This window comes from Phalacrocorax aristotelis, chromosome 12, assembly GCF_949628215.1.
Source record: "Phalacrocorax aristotelis chromosome 12, bGulAri2.1, whole genome shotgun sequence".
In the NCBI taxonomy this organism is placed as follows: Eukaryota; Metazoa; Chordata; class Aves; order Suliformes; family Phalacrocoracidae; genus Phalacrocorax; species Phalacrocorax aristotelis.
In genome coordinates this window covers 10,272,210-10,292,937 of record NC_134287.1, presented here as the reverse complement: position 1 = coordinate 10,292,937, position 20,728 = coordinate 10,272,210, and the positions used below count along the sequence as shown (strand labels likewise).

Sequence of the window (20,728 nt, the reverse complement as noted above, 5' to 3'; positions counted from 1 at the left end):
TGACTCTGTTTGAAGGTGAGTCTATACTATCTGATTTCTAATTCAGATCCATCCGTCATAAATCAGGTACACAACTTTGGTCCCTCAAACCACACGTTCCCAGCAACCTGACCACTGTGATGTTGTCAAATTCCCTCCCTCCACTCACAAAGGCACCTTATGCTAACTTTAGAGCAGCACTTTCTGAGATCAATGATAATTGACTGATTAAGTATGCCTAATGCTGCCAGAATGTGAGCTGATTGTGTAATGGTGCTAATTAGTAACTGCCAGAGCTCATTCCAATTATTAACCTTTATGAATGTCATTTTTAAAGATAAGAATTTGCAACACGGCCTACTGCAGCATTTGCAATGGTTTTTGTCACACAGGATGAGAGGGAGTGCAGTGACCACTGAAGCCGAGATAAAGGTAGCACAAGAAAGAAGCCCTAGGAACAAAGGATTTTACCTTTGCTTCCTGCAAGAGATACAATAACTTTAACAATAGAAAGGTGGAACATCTGCGCTGAAGAATTCAAGAACCCACTTTTCTACAAAACCTGAGCTACTCAGCATGCCACTGCCAAACATACCTCAAAAGCTTCCTCACAGTGCAAGCACTAAATTGCCTGATTTGCCAGGCAGGCGTGCTTGCAAAGTGCTGTATCCAGTGACATTCTGGAAACAGAGAGACAAGAGAAGAACAAGTCTGCTGTTGCAGTACTTTTGCATAGCAAGGAAAAGCACTATTCCCGAGTCTGCACAGTCACAACTCTGATTTTTCTGAAATGTTATGCAACAGAGAACATTTTGTGATGAACCACAGTCACCAGGGTGCATGCACCCTGCTTGGATCAGCTATAGCTAAACAACTAAGCTAGACCACAGCCTACTTAACTTCAACCTCATCTGTCCCCCAAACAACCACATGCACTGTCACTATACAAAAGGATCACTTCCAAAGAGGAAATATGGGCTTCTTATATATCTTTCCAACACAATAGGGCCATGTCCTGATACCTAGCCAGACTTGCGCTCATTACCATTAAAATGCCACAGGACAAGATACAAACTTTTCAGGTGGTATGACTAGCATCCCTAAGCTCCTGTGATGAAGTAGCATTAGGGCAGACCACCCTCCAAAATCCTTAGAGAGGCAGATGGTCCACCACAGTCTCCCCTGCCATGTACTGTTCCATTAAAAAAAAGCAAGCTTGTCTTGCTTTGTTTCCCGTGCCTTAAACAAAATAGAAAATGCACACTTGTGGGTACGAAGCTAGGTGTGCTGTGGTAACTCTGTATTCCTCATAGACAACCCTTCTACCATTATCGGTTACAGATAATAGAACCAATGGGATTTTAATCTTCCATGGGACATTTATTCTCCACTCTGCTAGAGGCACACTGAATGATGTATCATGGTCCACTGCTTACTATGTAGCTTTAACTGCTCCATAGCAATATAACGTTATATCTGAAACCTTACATTTTAACAGGTGATCTTAATGCCTTGGTTTTTCTTAGCCACACTTAGAGCTGCAAGTAACCCAAAGAAAAGATGATCCCTCCTACACACTGGCTTTATAGAGACCTGTGTCTGGGGGACCTCAAGGTCAACAGCTTGTCTGTAATCCCTGAAGTAATTATATAAGACCTACGGATGGATCACAGTCTGCTGAAGTCCTCAGGGAATTCATGCATCCCTTGGTGCTGATGAAAGTTTTGTGATTCTCCTGTTCCCACACCAGGCCCTGGGACCTATTCTCTGTGTGCGGGCTACTCTTCCCCACGTTGTTCCTGACTTCTGCTGTGAACCTGCTGCTTGCTCTTCCCCCTCCAGGATCAATAATCAACAACCAGGCTTCCTTCATAAAGCAAATCAATCTTACAACTTGTAACATTTCAGAGAAAGAGATGCAAGAGGACAGATGCTAAATGCATTTCTCTTTCCATGGGGCTGATTACTCCTTGTAAGCTTCAGACCCCCATAAGGCCTGAACCCACATCCCAGTGGTGGGTTGCTCTTCCTTTCCGCATATCTCTCGCCAGGTGGCTTTTGAACTCCCAGGGCTTGTATAAACTGGTAATTACAGATGGCACTAGTCCCAGCCTATTTCTTGCCTGCCCCACTCCCCTGCACAGCATAGTGTATGAACTCAGACCCCAAGGTATGTGAGCCCATGCCAAGACCCTGTGAAGGTGCACAGCTGAGCTGCACACATCCATTCAGCCCGGCTAACTCTGCTGTGAAGCCCCACACTCCTGGCAGTAGTTACAGTTAGCTGGAGACAGTTGCATCTTAAACGTACCAGAATTCACTTAGGACAGTTCATAGTGCCCCTCTCACCCTTGGACAAAACTAGTACTTGACTTTGGGGTAAGGCTTGGCAGTAATGGTTGTAGTAACAGCCCAGCCATCTTCCTGTAACCAGTCTCCTACTATCATCTTCCTCACCGATCCTCTGAGCTCGACTACAACATCCATAAAAGAAAATTTAACAGCCCAGTTACAGACGCCATACAATATTCCCAGATTTATCGCGGGGCAATATCCCTCAGCAATTCCAACACAGCACCACATTTGCATGCCTGGCCAGATTTGCAGGATGCTGATTGCCCAGCTCCTACAGACAGCCTGTTGCTAGATTCAGGCATCCAGACAGCAAGTTTCAGGGATAACTGGACATAAGTGACTACTAATATTTACAAAGGCAATTCTCTAAAGTAACTGCCCATCAAAGATGCAGAAACCAGCCCTAATAATCTGGTTACAGAATGGCCTCACTAACCTTTTACAGTTTTTATTCATGGGCAGAAATCCTACATATAAAAATGCACTAGTTTCCTGTGATCTAGTAGTTTATAGAAGCTGTCATTTTCACTTGGTCAGGCATATGCTGTAAAAGAATGGGCTGACAGATTTTACAGATGAAGAACATGTGGTAAGTAAATAAATCAAAGGCTACCTTACAGGCTGGAGGAATGTAGCTCTGTGTAAATATTATTTGGAGAATTGACTGCTTGATACTGGGCACTTATTTACTTCATTAGAAGCCTAATGAATGTACCACAGAGATAATGAGAGAGACAGACCAGACTAAAAGAAAGATGGAAGGATTTCTTGCACATTTTTTAACAATGTTTCTCCGTCCTTCAGATTATTTATAGCCATTATAAAATGGCAGTGCATTTGGGAAAAAAATATACAACATAATAAAACACCAATATAAACAGACACAACCCATGTTAAAATACTAAATTCTACCAGCAACTGTACAAAGCATCAAAGATTTATAAGACCTGGTCCCAAGCCTAATTGGAAAGAAAAGTCAAGGCAGGAGGGAGAGGGGAAGAGAAAGGAAAAGAACAGCTCGCTCAAAGAAAACAAATTATGTAAGCTGATGTAAAGCCTAGGTTTAGCGTGGATAGGGGAACTGCATCCCACAGCAAGCCATGAGGTGGCACCAACACAGAAACTGTGCAGTGCAGGAGCCTGCTGGCTCCCAATCCAGCCCTGACTGCCTGGAGAGTAAGTGGCAGTGCTTATCTCTATCTATCTGACCAGAGGCCAGGGGACTTCCTGAGCCACATATAAATCTTTGCATGCTATATAGTCCTTGACAGATTATTTTGCTTCTAGGAACTTGTTTAGACTCCACTTGAACCCACATGATCTTTACCTACCAAAGCATGCTCCAGCAAGGAGATCCACAGACTACCTGTTGTCCTAAGAACCAATTCTTCTACTTGTTCTGGACCTTTTTCTAATGCTCCTTTATTCTTCACAGAATCATGGAATGGTTGTGGTTGCAAGAGACCTGTGAAGCTCATCTGGCCCAACCCCCTGCTCAAGCAGGGCCACCTAGAGCCAGTTGCCCAAGGCAATGTCCAGATGGCTTTTGAATATCTCCAGGGATGGAGACTCCACAACCTCCCTGGGCAACGTGTGCCAGTGCTCAGTCACCTGCACAGTAAAAACGGTTTGATGATATTCAGAGGGAACTCCCGAGTTTCAGTTTGTGTCCATTCATTGTCTCTTTTCCTGTCACTGGGCACCACTGAAAAGAGCCTGGCTCTGTCTTCTTTGCACCCTCCCTTCAGGTATTTGCACACTTGATGAGATTCCCTCCGTGCCTTCTCCAAGCTAAACAGTCCCAGCTCTCTCAGCCTTTCCTCATATGCTCCACCCACTTGCTTTAGTAGAGACCATATCCACACCATATAATTTTGTAAGCTTTTTAGCATATTATTTTCTGGGCATCTCTTTTCAGGCTTTCTAAGTCCTACTAGATTTGATCTAGTATGAAAGCCCTTATGTAATTTATTAAGAGAGTCCTTATTTTGCAATTATCTATTTGCATATTTATAGGTGAATTTAATGTGTGGTTTCCATTAATATTGGCACATATCCAGGTTGAATGCATCCACTACTAATCTGTGCCAAAAAAAAACACTCCCCTGCACAGTAAAGAGTGAACAGAAAAAGACATTAGCCAGGCCAAAACAAATTCATCTTTAAGTGTGGCTTACTGCGAAAAGTTTTGCAGTTGGCATCCAAATCTAATTAGAATGTAAGATGAGATAACTCAACAAAAGGAGCAGCTCTCTAATGAGAGCGATGGAATTGCTTCTCCAAATGATAAAGAAGAGATGGAATAGCCAATTCCTGTTAACAGATGCAGCTCTGCTGATGCAGCAACAGTCACAACACCCACAAGATCTGCAACAGCAGGTTCTTGGCTACAAACTCCCTCCTGAATGCTGCCTTGTTACTTTTCTAAGCAAGTAGGCACAGCACTACAAACACACTTTACCTGCCATCCCTGACAAGATGGCTTCATAGGGACTGTGATGCTTCAGAAAAAAAAAAACCAAACCACACACACCAAACAAAAACCACCTCACCACATTCACTTCTGGCAAAGCTTCCTCTGACCTTCACCAAAGCTCCAGGACTAAACACCTGGGAACATGACCTGAGCTCAAAATTCATTTCTGATGAGATAGGTTGTCTCCCTTCTTGAGGAACTCATAATCAAAGAAATTCATTAACGAGGACAGAAAAACTATATTAAATATAGCATGTATGATCTGCAAAGCAGGGAGACACATATTCTTCCAGCTCCCTAAAACACTTTTTTTTTCCCCACGACAAATTTCATTAATTCACACCAAGATCCTCACAATTGTATCAACATCAGAAACATCTTTTGTCATTAAATTCCCTAGATTTCCCATTCCACCATCTAGTTTTCTGGAATGGAAGAATGGAAAGACTAGAGATCTAGGCAAGTTTAAGTTTCCATTGTCAGGATGATCAAAACCAGTTGTGTGCCTGAAAGGACTGGCTGGAAAATGATGAAATTACATCAAAGATAGTATGGGGATTTTTGGATGGGTTTTTTTTGGGGGTGGTGGGTTTTTTTGTTGTTGTGTAGGGTTTTTTTGGTTTTTTGGTTTTTGTTTTTTTTAAACTACAGTTTCAAAGTATACTATTAGTCTGACAGAATAGCTTGACTAAGAAAATGTGAGAGCATCTAAGATAGCCACCCATTGGGCAATGGATGGACAACCTACCTGTGGTGTAGAAGACTCAAATCCCCTGGCGCAATATGACAGCCACAATAGGTCAGATCAAAAATGTGTATTGCCTGCTAATCTGCCACAGAATATTCTGGGAAAAGTATAAGGAACAGATAAAAGACAGCATGATTCTTCCCATGGTCTTTCCCCCAGCTCTCTTGACTCCAAATCCCAAAACCACTAAAATATTGTGGCATATCAAGTCTCCAGTGCAATCCCAGCTATTCTATTAGAACAGCTAAAGCATGAATAACTCATTGCTGAAGAACAGATAACAAAAAATGGATAATGTTTCTGCAACACTGATCACTGATCCAAAAGCTCTAGACCTGTCTGTTCCTTGAATGTCATATCATAAAATAATTAAGCCAGAGGCTACAGCCACACTATCACGTTTAACAGGCACCAGCAGAAGTATCCTCCATTAATTCATTGAATCCCCTTTTGAAATCCATTTACGCTTTTATTATTTCTGCCTCAACAACATCCTGTAGCAATGAGTTACGTAATTTAATTGCTTGTAAAGTAAAAAAAAACACTTCCCTTTATACTTATTCAGAGCAAGGGCTTGAATTTGGATCTTCCACACATAACATCAGTATCAGTCTCTCCCTGGACAGATTCTCAGTCTCTCCTGTTGGAGCTCTTTTGCAGAGTATAAATAATTCAACTGTTACTAGGGACAGAGGAAAAGAGAGGCGGCTGGTTGGGGCTTTTACCTGAAACATGGAAAATGAAAACAAAAGAGAGCTCACTTTTGCCCTTTCTACATTTTATCTGCAAGTCTACCTTTGAAGAACATTCTTTCAAAAAATTTGCAATTTGATAAATTGCCTTTTCTTCTTGCCTCCCTGTCTCCAGCCAGAAAACAAGATGCATCCAAAAATTTCCACACCGACTTGTTAAGAAGTCCATAAGTTAATAAGTTAACAAGACCATCCCAATAACCCAGTTATCTATGAGATCAAAACTGAGGTACGACCACATGACCTTTCTAGACCTCTTTAATGAACACATTCCTCACACAAACATATTTGATCATCCACCATTATTGACCAGTCCAGTCCCCCCACAGCCACATATTTGGAGGTTGACAACTTCAGCAAAGCAGCCCCACTTTCATGCTGTAAAAGATCTGTGGATGAAGCACAGAGCGGGGATGTGTAGCACATGCATGCACACGTAAATGTGAACCTCTGTGCAGCCACCATGGACTGATATGCAACACCCTCACCAAATCAAGATTCTGGGGCAGAACATAGTCAAAGCCAAGACTTACCTCTGTCTTCAGAGAATCACAGATATGAACAAAGCACTCTGGATGTGGGTAAGAGCTTTTAATTAACAGCCTAGCTAAAACACCATTACAATCTGCAGTTCTGGTTTTATTAATTCTCTCCGATTCAGCAGGAATTCCACCAAGGAATAGGGATGAGCAGATGCAGGGGGAAGCACGTTAATAAATCATAAGTGTCATTACAATTTGTAAACTAATATCTTCTGGGAAGTCTTGGCAATTAGTCTCAGAGCTTTCTTGGCAAACAAGAAATTAATAAATCCAAAAGGTCCCCTGTCTGGTGATATCCCCACCCCCACAGAAAGGTCAGTGATGGAGCAATTAAGAGACACAACAAATGGACCAGCCAGAAGGCTGGTTCACAAAAGACAAATGAGCTCCATGAAACAAGATGACTAAGGCATCTTAATAGGCAAAGGTGGGACTTCAATCTACACATCACCCCAAGACACATACAAAGGCTTTTAGACTCCTATTTGCTGGGCTACAACTTTTCACATGATTTTGCGCTGCCACACTTGGTCCCCTCCATCTCTGAGGAAACATTAATGTGATTGCTTTTTAAAGCAAGGAACTATCAGAAAGCAGAGGTGTGAACCTTACTGAACTTACTTCCCTTGTGGAAGAATCCTATGGTATATAATAGGGCTAAAGAAGCAACATGAAGGAGGCAAATGAAACTTCTCTCCAGAAGTTAGTCATATACTTAAAGAATTAGATAAAGATTTAAAGAATGAGGTCTTGTTTTTATTACCATTACTGAGTTTACCTAACTCTAAAACATAGCCCTGAATTTAAGATAAGCCTATTAATTTTCATTATTGGTTCCCAAAACAAACATTCAAAACAATTTGAACTCACGTTATCCATTTGTTGCAATGACAGCATCTCCTACTGTTCTGAACTGCAAAGAATGTATGCTCTGGACACCACCTGGGACTTTCTGGGACATTCAAGGAGGGCTAAAAGCCTATGATTTGTTCTGTTCCACTCCCTGAATATTCTTTCTTTCTTTTTTTTTTTTTAACTTCATGTGGACCTTCACATCCAGCCACACAGCCCAAGCAAATCAAAACAATCTCTTATGTACATCTCCTGATGTCCATAACGTAATTTGTTTAGGTCTCCGGAAAGCCACAACTGGAAGGATAATTAATCACCTCAAACCAGAAACACATTTTGAATCAGGTCATAATCAGTTATTTCAAATGGGTTTACTTTTACAATAGGATAAGTTGGTCAATGGTTATCACCATCTGGTAATAGATTCCATTCCAACAATCCTGTCACAGACACCCACCTAAACCAGGAAATACAAGAAAGCTAAGCCACCCTCTTTTTGCTCTTAACAGTTATGAAAAGAGCCATTGTATGTATGTCCTTTTGTGAACATTTAGCATCCCTACTGTGTAACTTCATGTAATGCCCTTTACCCATTAATTTCTCTCCTGGCTGATACTCAGCAACTCTCTTCACTTGTAAAACTTTCTCTCTTGCTCCTCTTTATTAACTAGGACCCACTTTCTGATGCCTGCTGCAATACTTGCACAGCTGGACAAATACAGATGTCAGGACCCCCTGCCAAACCTGTATGTCAGTCTGAGCAAGAGAACAAGACATGTTTCTCCAACATAAGCAGGAAACCATGAGAGCAAAGAATACATTTTTACTTGGCTTAAGAATGTTGTGTTTTCTGTTCTTCACAGCTAGTGACTACCTAACTCTTGGGGCCAAGGAACTTCTCTTTATTAAATGGCCACAATTTTCATTTGGCAGCAGCTAGCTCAGGAACTGGCCAACATGCAGCTACCACTGCATCTCCCAGATCGTTCAAGTGTGGCTCCCGTGACAAGATGGCACCTATGACTGACAGCCACGCTGTGCTGAACCAGGGTAAACTGAGTCACGCACTGTGGGTAAAAGACAAACCAGCAAGAATACTAGAGATTAAGAACTGCATTATTCTGGGATGCTGCTGAAGGCCCACACTAATCACAACTGGGAGCCCTGAAGAACAACTCTCACTCACACTGCAGTTATCTGCTGCAGTTCCCCATTCCCTTAGTTCTTCAGCGAACATACTCTGCACCTAGCAGCTCTGAACCACAAAGATTTCGACAGGCAGCTCCCGTAGCCTGAAAAAAATCAGCCATCACCGAGCTAGGCTATTTATAGACTCTAACAAACAAAAACAGTGGAGTTGCCAAACTTTCGGGCACCCCGGTTTTCAAATCCAAGAGAGGTCGCAGATGTACTTGCATATACCCAGCTGGCTCCTTCCCTCCATGCCCTGATGGCTGACTGCAGATACGAGAAGCCTTCTCCTCATCAGCACAGGATTTCTGCTCTTCATAGTCATGTTAAAAAATGCCAAATAAGATGTAACAATGGGAAGCATTACTACTTTGAAAACCATCTCCATTAATTTTATGCCTGAATACAGTCCTCCAGAAAATAACCTGTATCTAAGATGCAAGTTGTCAGCATAAAAGTGAAAAACAATAAAGAAAATCAGATTTGACAATACTGCAGGGAGATGTCAGCTGGTCATGGCAGCTGTCTGGAGACTGCATTTCAATACAGCAAAATCCAGAAAAACTATAATGCCCCACTGCAAAACGTGTGGAGCTTGACCAGTACTAAGCAAGATGTTGTGGCAAACCAGAAGTTGCCATTCTCAGCACCACAGTCTAAATAACACATTGCCACTGGGATAGAAACGCTCTTTTAAGGAAGCTCTGGCTGTGCCATGACCTACTTCAGGTTTAGCTTGTTTCACAGAGGATGATAGGGAAATTTCAGTCAGGCTTAATGAATCTCCTGATTCCTGCCTTCTTACTTACCTATCTTAGAGGCAACTACATTTGAGTCAAGGAGACTAAGCCCTAGTTCCCAAAGGAGAGACGTGGCATTTCACACCACATTCATCATTTCACACCCACGGAGCAGCCCTATCTGAAGCTAACTCCATTTGAAACAGACGAACCTAGGGCACAGAAATCAGCACGAGCTGTGAAACTTTGCAAAGGCAACAAGTGCTAGAGGTACACTGAAACATGCTGATGGCCTGTGGAGACTGTGGAAGGCTTAAGAGGCAAGGACATAGGAGGAAACAGTGTAAAGCCCTTTGGTAATTCAGACAGAACTGAATGAAAGAGCAATGCAAGACAGAAGGCAGCTTGCAACCAAGCTGAGAGGTATTACTCCTCTAGCTCTAAGCTAGGAGTTGGAGCTGCTGTGTTTTGCCGCTGTCTCTGTTAAAAAACTAAAAGTTTTTAACTCAGCACAGCGTCTAAGATAACAGACCAACCTCTTCAGACACAGCACCCACAAGAGTAAAAAATAATGTTTGGGGATTTTTGCTGCCATGGAAACATAATTTCTTGGTTAATAAACAAGAAAACAAGAAGGTATGTATATAAAAATTCCTTCAACAGCATTTTGGCCTCTTAAGCAGAACAAGTCAGTCATGGTTTTGAGTATGGGTTAATGCATGGGCCAGCATTTTGTACCACCAGATAATTTGGCTGGGACCACAGCCAGAGGAGGGGAACTCCAGGGGACCCATCAAAGGTGGGTAAAATGGTAGCAGGGACTCAGAGCTGACACATACAAGTGCTTGCACTTTGGAAGAAAATCTGAACTACTCCCCACTGCCTAATTAGCTGATGTGTTGCAGTCATGGCTATTGCATTGATCATAAATACCACCCTGCTAACTTGCACTTCTGTCTGTTGTATCGCCCTGTTGTCATTTTGTCTTCAGCTGAGATTGAAAGCTCCCTTGGGATAGAGGCTGTCTTAGCTACTGCAATCCAAATAAATATAACTGTTCCTGGATACTAAACAAAGCAACAGTGGAAAAACTTTTATTCCAGTTACCTTAGCAGAACTAACTGCTCAACCCACGCTGGCTGAAACTGTTGAAAACATTTTAAATATTACAATAGCAACTTTAAATACTTATCCAGAATGTCATGTTCGCGTAACTCTATCTAAAAACTGTACAGCTTAAACAGGAGGCAGGATTAGCAACAAGGGAGGAAATGTTCACAAGGCTTTTCCTTTACTTGTAAAATCTGTGAAATCTAAAAAGTCCACAGAATAAGAAAAGGAGCTCATAGAATCGTTAACGTTGGAAAAGACCCTTAAGATCATCGAGTCCAACCACCAACCTATCACTGCCAAGCCCACCACTAAACCATATCCTCAAGCACCACATCTACCTTTTTAAATACCTCCAGAGATGAAGACTCCACCACCTCCCTGGGCAGCCTGTTCCAAAGCTTGACAACCCTTTTGCTGAAGAGTTTTTTTCTAATGTTCAACCTAAACTTCCCCTGGCACAGCTTGAGGCCATTTCCTCTCATCCTATTGCTTGTTACTAGGGAGAAGAGTCCAACCCCCACCTCGCTACAGCCTCCTTTCAGGGAGTTGTAGAGAGCGATAAGGTCTCCCCTCAGCCTCCTCTTCTCCAGACTAAACAACCCCAGCTCCCTCAGACGCCCCTCATAAGACTTGTTCTCCAGACCCTTCACCAGCTTCGTTGCCCTTCTCTGGACACGCTCCAGCACCTCGATGTCCTTCTTGTACTGAGGGGCCCAAACCTGAACACAGTATTCGAGGTGCGGCCTCACCAGCGCTGAGTACAGGGGCACGATCACCTCCCTGCTCCTGCTGGCCACACTATTCCTGATAGAAGCCAGGGTGCTGTTGGCCTTCTTGGCTGCCTGAGCACACTGCCGGCTCGTGTTCAGGCAGCTCAATAGATTCCTCTTGTTTACAAAACGATTAACTAACAGAAGGACTTGCTGCCTACCATACAATTTACAGAACTCCCCATATAATATACCTGAACACAACATACACCTGAAACCAAAACTCATTTATCACACTCACAATTTCTCTGGTCAGATCTGTAAGTGTTATGAACACACACATTTGAAGAAATAAGCCATTGAAAAGACTTTCCTTTTTCTCTTCCTCCTAATAAAATTTACCTGAGATTTTCAACAGATAAATAGGCCAAAAAAAACCCAACCCTTCAACCCTTGGTTGTGAATAGTGCCTTTTAGACACTGTATTTTACATATCTAACCCTCTCATTCTCCTCTGTTCAACAGATGCTGCCTTGGACTGCAATTCCTGTGAAGCAGCCTGGCCCCTACTCTTTACAGAGAGAGTTCATGTTTCACAAGAGATCACTCCTGTGTTCTTACAGTTCATCATGGGCAATGAATTTTGATGTAGGGACCCTGGTCTAGCTACGGTCTGGGAATTAGAGGTGCTCCAACAGTACTTCAGATCAAAAACATATAAGTTTACACATTAGGAGGGAGAACCATCTTCCTTTTGTTGATGGAGAAGTGCTGGGGGGGCAGGGAATTCTACAGAAAGCATATGTCCAACCCTTATTCCAAATTTTACTTAAGGCAGGCAGGATGTAGCTAGATTCTCAACTACACCATTAGATATTTTGCTAGGCAATGAGAACTGATGAAGGGTTTGCATATCTGAAAAGCTAAAATAATTAAATAATTTTTACAGTTATATTTGCTGACCTATGAAAAGACCTCTCCTCACAAATTCTGATGTCTCACACCATCACAAATACAACCACGATAAAGTAGCTTCCTTTCATAGGAGGAAAATTATCACCCCCACTCAGCTTGGTGGGAAAAACAAAAATCCAAACCACAACTGACAGGTATCTCTTGTGACCAAGAAGAGATGAGGCATTCACCAGAGGGAGGGGTGTGACTGAGTGTGTGTATGTGCGTGCTTGTCTTTGCCTTGAAGCTGGCTGCTTCAAGGCTAGCTGCTTCAGTAGCAATGGAGGCCTTTTCTGTGATCTTTTTAGGCCTCAGAAGCATGGATTTGTTTATTAGAGCAATGCCTTTGTTTCTGCATTCAAATGCTCACTAGCATTTCCTCTGTCTAAATTTGTAACAGCCTGATACAGGAGCAGCTTCCAACATAACTTTTAATTCTCCTCTCCCCCTCTCTTGCTCTCGCTCCCATTTTTAATTACATCCAGGATGTTTTCTTATTGATTTATTTGTCTTTGTATTTAGATGCAGGGATTAGAAATTTCTCTTATATGGCAATTCAGTTTTCCATTAAAAGAAACCTCTCATGCTATAACCCAGGGGGAACTGAGAAGCTTTTGATGCATGAAGCAGGCAGAGGCAAGATGATATTTGGAGATTGCATTGCACTCTGCTCTATCTTAGCATCCTTTGAAGCACTGCCATGTGATTCATTGCCCTCTGCCACAAAAGCCACTCCTCTCTTGTGGAAGCAAGTGTGTTTGCCAAGCATTCAGAATAGATATCATGCAGCACCACTGCTCAGATAGGCAGAACTCCTGGTTAGCAGAAAGAATGTAGCATATTCCCAGAATTCAGGAACGGGGGGGAAAAAAAAAACAAAAAACCAACCGCCTGGAAATGTCCAGACCTCCTTCTGATAATTACTTGATAGCTACATTCAGTTTGTGACCCACCAGTTCGGGGGGCTCAAAGATGGCTTTGAAGGATTCTACAAAAAGTACCCACGGAAAGAAAACCTATTGCCAGAAGGATTAAATTCAGTCTGCAAAGACAGATCCTCTTTTTGAAATTTTCAAGGTCTCAAAAATTAAAAGAAATATTGAAAAGTACCGATTTAAATAATGCAAAGATTCAGAGGCCTTAATGTGCAAATAGACCAAAAAATCCTGAAAAAAAGGAGTCTTTCTCTTGGCTTATTGCTTCCACTTAGTATCTATTCGCATTTCTACAGTGTCCTTTCCAAAGAAACTCATAGCTATTCTCTAAGACTCCACACACCCTTCTGAAGTACCATATGGCTTAATCCTGAATTTTCCAGGTAGGAAACTAAGGTTTAGAGTCCAGGAGCTCTACCTACCAGCTCTTACCCTGAGTTTTCCTCCCAGACCTTGGAAGAGAACTCAGGAGGCTCTGACTTCTCAACCTCTTCATGTCTCTAGGCCCTGCATTGGTCCCCATTTCACTGCAGAAAAGACGCAGAAGTGTCCCTGGACACACCGAAACACGCTGACAAATCAGTGTGTTTCCCCAGCTGACCAAATACTGGATGCATCCAGTTGTACTGACAATGAACTGCATTTCTGTCACTCTGGGAAAACAACAAAAGGGATACTGCTGTTACCTTTCTGCAGAGCTCAGGTGATGCTGTGAGACAGGATTTGCCTATTTGTTACATTATTTATGCAGAGAAGATTGCTTGGCAATTACGTTTAAAGTACAATCACAGTGTCATTTGTACTTGTTAGGTAAAGAGGCAAAAGTTTTTAAGGCTTTAATACCTTGAAAAGTACCAGGGTAAGTGGAAATGACTGTGTTCTCTCTAATTAGCTGAACAGTTATTTATACTTTTGCAGATTACGATGGTACAGAGCAGTTAGGCTTTGGAAGTAGTTTCAAGAGAAGTTTCAAGAGCTCTACTGAAGTATTAACCCTTAAATATATTAACAGGAATAAACCTGCAGCACATGCCCAAAATCTGCTCTGAACAGAGACTTTTAAGTTAGCTGGGAAGAAAGAAGTACGAGAGACCATCTGCCAAGAAGCTGCTCACACCCAGAGCAATGGTACAAGGCATTGACAGTTCCACCAACTACACTTTCAGCAGGTTGTGCAATAGCTGCAATACACCATGTAAATCTGACACAAGGCACTTTATCTCCCCCAGCCACGGCTGCCTTTGTTTTTTTTTTTTTTTTTTGTCCTTAGGGTAAAAAACACCTAATAAGAATTCTGTTAAAGGCACGCCCTTTCCACACCACAGGCAGGATGTTAGGAGGAAGAGCAATCCCCAGCAGGTAGAAACTACTAGTGATTTCAGACAAGGAACTGGTCTGCTTCTAAGGGTGGACTGGAGCGGGGTTGGGTGGGGGGCATGATTTATTTGCTTGCTTGCTTGTTTTTTAAAAGCACACACTCACAACACACACTCTGTCCAGCAGTGTGCTTTCCCAGGCCAGGACACTTCATCTCCCATGCCACACTAGGAACATGGCAGGTACATGACACATCTGAGTCTATCCGCAGTGGAGAAGACACCAGCACCTCACCACGATACCTTTACTCCTTTAGTGGCTACTGTCCTTACAGCCCAAGGCAACTTTTCAAAGATTCACCACCAAGATGACCACCTCAGCTCACAGGGCTGAGGAACACAGCTAAGATCAGCTAAGGTCATATCATGCACCGCATTGTACACCATCTTGGGTACTGCTCCAGCAAGCATATACCTTCTATCAAGACTGTTGACTCTGCCTCACAGCAGAGACTCTGAGGAATTAAGAGACTTGTCTAAGGACACTTAAAGGCAAGAATGAAACCAATCTCCTCTGTGTGCCAAGGAAATGCCCATACATTAAGAAACCCTAGTTTGCAGACCTCACATCATTAAAGCAATGTGTTCTTAATCACATGTCCCTTTCCTAAAGGGTAACTCCAGTTATCTCAGATTCCTTCCCATCTCCTCCCCTTGCTCAGCCTCCAGTTTTACAGGAGACACAGTGCAACCCCTCCATGCCAGTTGCTGTGATTTCTATAATCCACTTACCTCCACAGTGAGCTCTCCGTGACACTCCCCAAGTTGAAGTCGTAGAGCTTTGTCAGAATGAGAATCACCTAGGGAGGGGAAAGGGAGGGAGGAAGACAAAGGGAAAAGAAAGAGGGGAAAAAAAGAAAAAAAGAGTTTTCCTTTAGACTGTGTAATGATACACAAGGCATCTGAAATCACCCAAAGGGGGGCTTAGCATTTATCCATTAAAGTTGAGGTATTATAGGATCAAGTTTATAAAAAAAAAGAAAATCATTAGCTTAATACATCATGTAACCAGTAACGTTTATTTTAATCTCAAAATGTTTTGCATTTGAAATAAAACATGGCAACAGGAATTAATTGAGCATTGTGACCTGCCCTCTCTATAACTAGAGAGGTCAGGGATGGAATCAGATGCGCCCTTGTCAACTCAATAGCCCAATCAGAAATTACAGTCAACTTTTCCTGTTTCTCAAGGTGCTACCACAAATTGGTGAGTGTCCATGAAAAGAATTGGCAAGTTTGTTTATGAAGATCCCCATCCAGCAAAAAACAGTCCATTTTCCCCCGAATGAGCTTTGTTGTTCTCTATCTGCTGTCACTGATTCCAGGAACACGGGAATTTCCACATGCTGTCACCTTTCTGCAGTGGTAAAATAGAGGGGCACAGAGTATGACACTCAGCTTGGGCACTGAGCAAGGCAAAACTTCAGCTGTACTTTTAGTGCTCAAGGCGACTCAGAGCCTTCAGGACACAATGACTAAATTTCTGGCAAGCCGCTAACACTGCCGAGTCATGCCCTTGCAAAACTGAGGTAGGAGGAACGGGGAGTTAAGCAGTACATGGGGGACCACAGGAGAATGTAACTTCCCTCCAATATCCTTGGTGCTCTGACATCAGATTTCATGAGTGAATGTAATCTTCCTAGTTACCAGCTACATTGCCCAATGCCCTTCTTTAGCAGAACAGCAGCTAGGTACTCCGATAACCCGTGAGCCTCTGTGCAAGCTCCCAGGCTCAGACGGGATGGGAACTTCTGCAGAAAGAATAGAGGTTCCTATTCTTAGTTAGGAGCATTTGAGCACCTGCTCCTTGCTTTTTTAGCATAACGTCACACAATTAATTCCCTCTGATTCTACAGGACCCGCCTCAGGAAGAGCTCTGGAGCATCTTTTTATTTTGGTTGTGCTTCATTTTCATATTTCAGCATTGTTTCCTCCTTGCAGGATTCAAGAACAGTCTAGTTTCCCTTGCATCTGCTTGGGCTGTGAAAGCACCTAGGGAAATTTTTAGTAAACACTTGGGGGGGCGGGGGTTGTTTTGTTTTGTTAACAGGTACTTCACAGTTTCGCTAAAAGATGGGTCCAAATGAGAGAGGTGACCCAAAGGGTTGGGTTCATTAACATTATCCTATGCAACAAGGATCTTTTCTACTTCAAAAGCCACATCTCCCTCCCCCTTTCTCCTCCCACAGCAGTAAAGACCCACCGCACCTTTCATTTGGGTTTCCCAGCTGAAAGGCTGCTGGGTGAGGAGTTTAAAACTTTGCAGAAAAATGCCAAAGGATTAATCAATATCACAAAGGCTGCAGCAGTCGCTTACTGTCAGCATAATACCGGGAAGAGACCTGTTCAAATTGTAAGGGACCTTGGTACGTGACTATGCAGTCTGTACCCAACTTAATGGCTTTAGCATAGATGCTCTGAGCATCCCTTTCTCTACTGGATTCACTTTCCCCATCCCCGGTTGCATTTTGTCCCTTTATTTCCCCATGCAGAGAACTTCAGGAGGAAGATAAAAGCCAAGCTGCTTCCAGCAGGGTGTGAAAAGAAACCTGCCAGGCAGATTTGAGTCAGCATATGCAAGCCCATGTCAGCCTCAACCAGTGCTGTGCAGTGGGGAAATAAAGACAATATCCTTTTTATCACAGCTTAAACCCTGCACACACCTTCCCATACAAAGGGAGATAAGCCAGCTGCCAGTTGCAGCATCCAAGGTGTGCATACCTCCTCCCCTTACACCAACCGAGGTAAGCAGTGCAGCCTGCTCTCAGCTAAAACCTGATGAGAGTGGCATTTTTAGGACATTCCCTATAGTCCTACAGGGGCCTAGACGGGATCCCTCTTGAGAGTCTCCAGGAAGCCATGCACCACAGCACAAGCCCTGCCCTTCCAGAAACGACACCTTCGTATTGCTCACAACTATGGTAGGTTTCACAAAGTTAGTTTTCCAATTTCAAAGCCTAATCACATTGAAGACAGCAGGATGACTTCTGCTGAGTACAGTGGCTCCTGGATCCAGCCCTAAACATATTAAATAAAATCTCCGTGTCAAATTTCAACAGAATAATTCTACCTTGAGTTGCAATTACAACTGAAGGCAGCGTCCATACTCTCCCAGCTCTTTGTGTGTCTCCCCCCAGACCTCCTGTATATTTGAAGATGTTACTTATAAACCCTACAAACTGCAGGATAACACCAGCTTTACAGGAGCGGGTTGAATCCTACTCAGCTCCTGGGTATAAATCCACAGTAAAAGCACATTGTTTAGTATGGCTTTTCTGGATTTTCGCCCAAGACCACTAACAAAAAATCCAGCTTTGCCTGTTGTCAATGCATGGAAAACAAAAGCACGAGCATCCCTTTGCAGTTAAGTCTCACAAAGGGTCCCAGGAAACAGCAGGAGTTGCCTCAGACAGCAGTAATACATAGTACAGTCACCTGCAGCAAGCTCTACATAAAATCACTCATCACGTACACCTCAGCCACACAACGCTCTTGCACCATAACCCCAGGTGGCATCCACCCTGTCCCTACTCAATTTTGAGATAAGACACTTCAGATTCAATAAAGGTAACTCCTGCAATGGTTTGGGAGTTTGAAAACCAGAGAGGACTGGAGAGGCTCAACACACAACCTTCCCAAGAAAAACTGCGAAAGCACATTCCCCCACAGTGCTGCCTCATGAGACCACGGAGCAAACGTAACTACTAAGGAAGTGTCACACGCAGTTAAGACACAAATCAAAGCCTGAAAGGCACAGCCGGCTCCCGAGTTGTTTTCATGGCATGCTCTTGACACAGCATTGCAGAGGAAACTTCAAAGCATTTCAAGAGGCTATTCTGAGGCCTCCACTTCATGTTGCCCCAACCATGCTAAGAAGAAACTAGAAGCAGAGATATCAGGAGCAGATGTAGGAAGTACCAGGTTTTCTAAGGCATTCTGTTACTTGAATGCTTTAGTTGAAAAAGAATGGAACCGAACATAAGGAAAATTGGACATTATTCCAAAACTGAATTCTGACAGAAGGAAAAAAAAAAGGAAAAAGGAAAAAAAACCTCATTGATTCAAGCTGAGACATTCGATTCAGATTTCTGCTTTGTAGCTGAAGAAACTTAGTTTGTTTCTGTCAACACTAACAAATGACTGTCTCTTTTCTGTGCCAGAGTAATATTGCATGAAAATCTTGACAGTTTTCATTTTAAAAGCTGAATTCAAGTGAATATTGGAGATTTTACATTTAATGTACTATTTCAAAACAAAAATAAACATTTTCTTCCCCTGAACTGAGAGAAATATGGAATCGCCACCCCATAGAAAATGCCCACTCTTCAACCTAAATTAAGATTAAAACATTTTGCTCTGGGGAACAGAAACAAAAACAAAAGAAGTTCCAAGTGATATGGATTCAGAAACAGCAAAAATTTACTTAGGCGTTCTTTAATCAAAATAAAGAAAACACCCTTGCAGTGACAAATTAAACTGTTTCTGTTCATCAAACTAATCTCTTCAAGATTAATTTCAAGTCAGCTCAATGCTAAACTACATTTTTCTCTAGCGTCACACGCTCACTCCAAGGAATACAACTCAGATGTGAAATTTCTCCATCTCCTATGGGCCAGGCTCCACACGGTCACACTGTGCTTCCCAGGACACCCCAGGGACAGGTGTCCCTCAGAGCACCGAGCAGCTCGTTCGGTTGAGACTGAAAAAAAAGAGAACCAGCCTGCAGAACACAGTGGGGAAATAGGCCAGGCTGAATTACAACTCCCTTAAGGCAATACAAACCCTCTGAAAAACGCAATTTCAAGCTGAGCTTACACAAAACTAAATGACCTGAAAAAATTCAATAAACTGTTTTGGTTTTCTAGACTGAAATGGGGATGGAGCAAGGATAATCAGAAAAAATATTTTTTTCTTTGGAAAGAAGCGTTGTTCCAGTCCTGCAAGAATTACCTTATGCACTTTATTTTACACACATGCCTCTCCAGAGTCCAAATATTTTTGTTTTGCAGAAACTACACTGTCTGCTGAATACCCTGCTATAAGGCTTGCATGACAAAAATGCCAACTCTTGTCAAACATTTCTCTTCAATGGCTTATACTGCAATACAGATTAAGAGTCTCTGACACTGAGAAATCCTGCCACCTCACAGTATAGTATACTGAACCACTACGTCCAGATTTAATCTGATGGACCACTTCTCTAAAACAAGGCCAAGCAGATCTCCAAGACTGCCTAATCCAACAGCCTTGTGTCTTGACACAATTTGGCTGGCATGAAAGCAGAAAAAAATGTAACCAGAACTGTTAGTGCAGGTTTCATTCCAGGTTGAAAACACATCCCTGGAGGGATCCCTGTTGTTCAGACAATTATTAGGAATATCTGAGCCCATAAATCACAAAAGTGCTCAGAAGCTCATTGGAGTATTCAGTGGCATAACAATTTTCATGCCCATAAAATTTTACTATGAAGGAAAATTACTTTCATTCATTAAACCTTCCTCCAGATCTTGCCAATTCTAAACTGGCAAAGTGTTTTGCATATACCCCACAGTGGAATATATAAATGTTTCCCTCAAACTAGAGTGTAAAGGTGTTGCAGTTCCTTCAGCAGGCTGACAATGAACTTCAGGACAACCAAAAAGTGACACATCAAAGGCAGTCATTCCTGAACCAGGTGATGCTCATATTAGAGAGCTGAGAGACGAGTACAGCAACCAGAGAGAACAGGTGATCATTTCAGGTAGACATCTGAAACACCAGCACTGATTCTCTTCATGAGATTCATCTCGTCTCTAAGTGATCCTGCTATATCAGCCCAGAGATCAACACAGCTCATCATTAGCACTGTCCACATATTTACAGAGAGTAATTAATAATGAGCAAAGGGACGAGCACTGGGCAGCGCATGGTGCAACAAAGTGATCATGGGCAGATTTACATGCGAAAAATGAGAGCTCTCTGCCCGCTAGCTCTGGCATGTCGGGGTCTCCATTTCCTGCCTACAG

The 20,728-nt window shown here is 42.6% G+C and overlaps 1 protein-coding gene across 1 annotated transcript in view; it reads right to left on the bottom strand.

Moving 5' to 3' along the window:
* SORCS3 (sortilin related VPS10 domain containing receptor 3) overlaps positions 1 to 20,728 on the bottom strand; it is a 317,894-nt gene that overhangs the window by 194,060 nt on the left and 103,106 nt on the right. Inside the window, exon 2 of the mRNA XM_075107684.1 lies at positions 15,456 to 15,523. Within this exon, the coding sequence (XP_074963785.1) occupies positions 15,456 to 15,523 (68 nt within the window). The remainder of the gene's footprint in view (positions 1 to 15,455; positions 15,524 to 20,728) is intronic.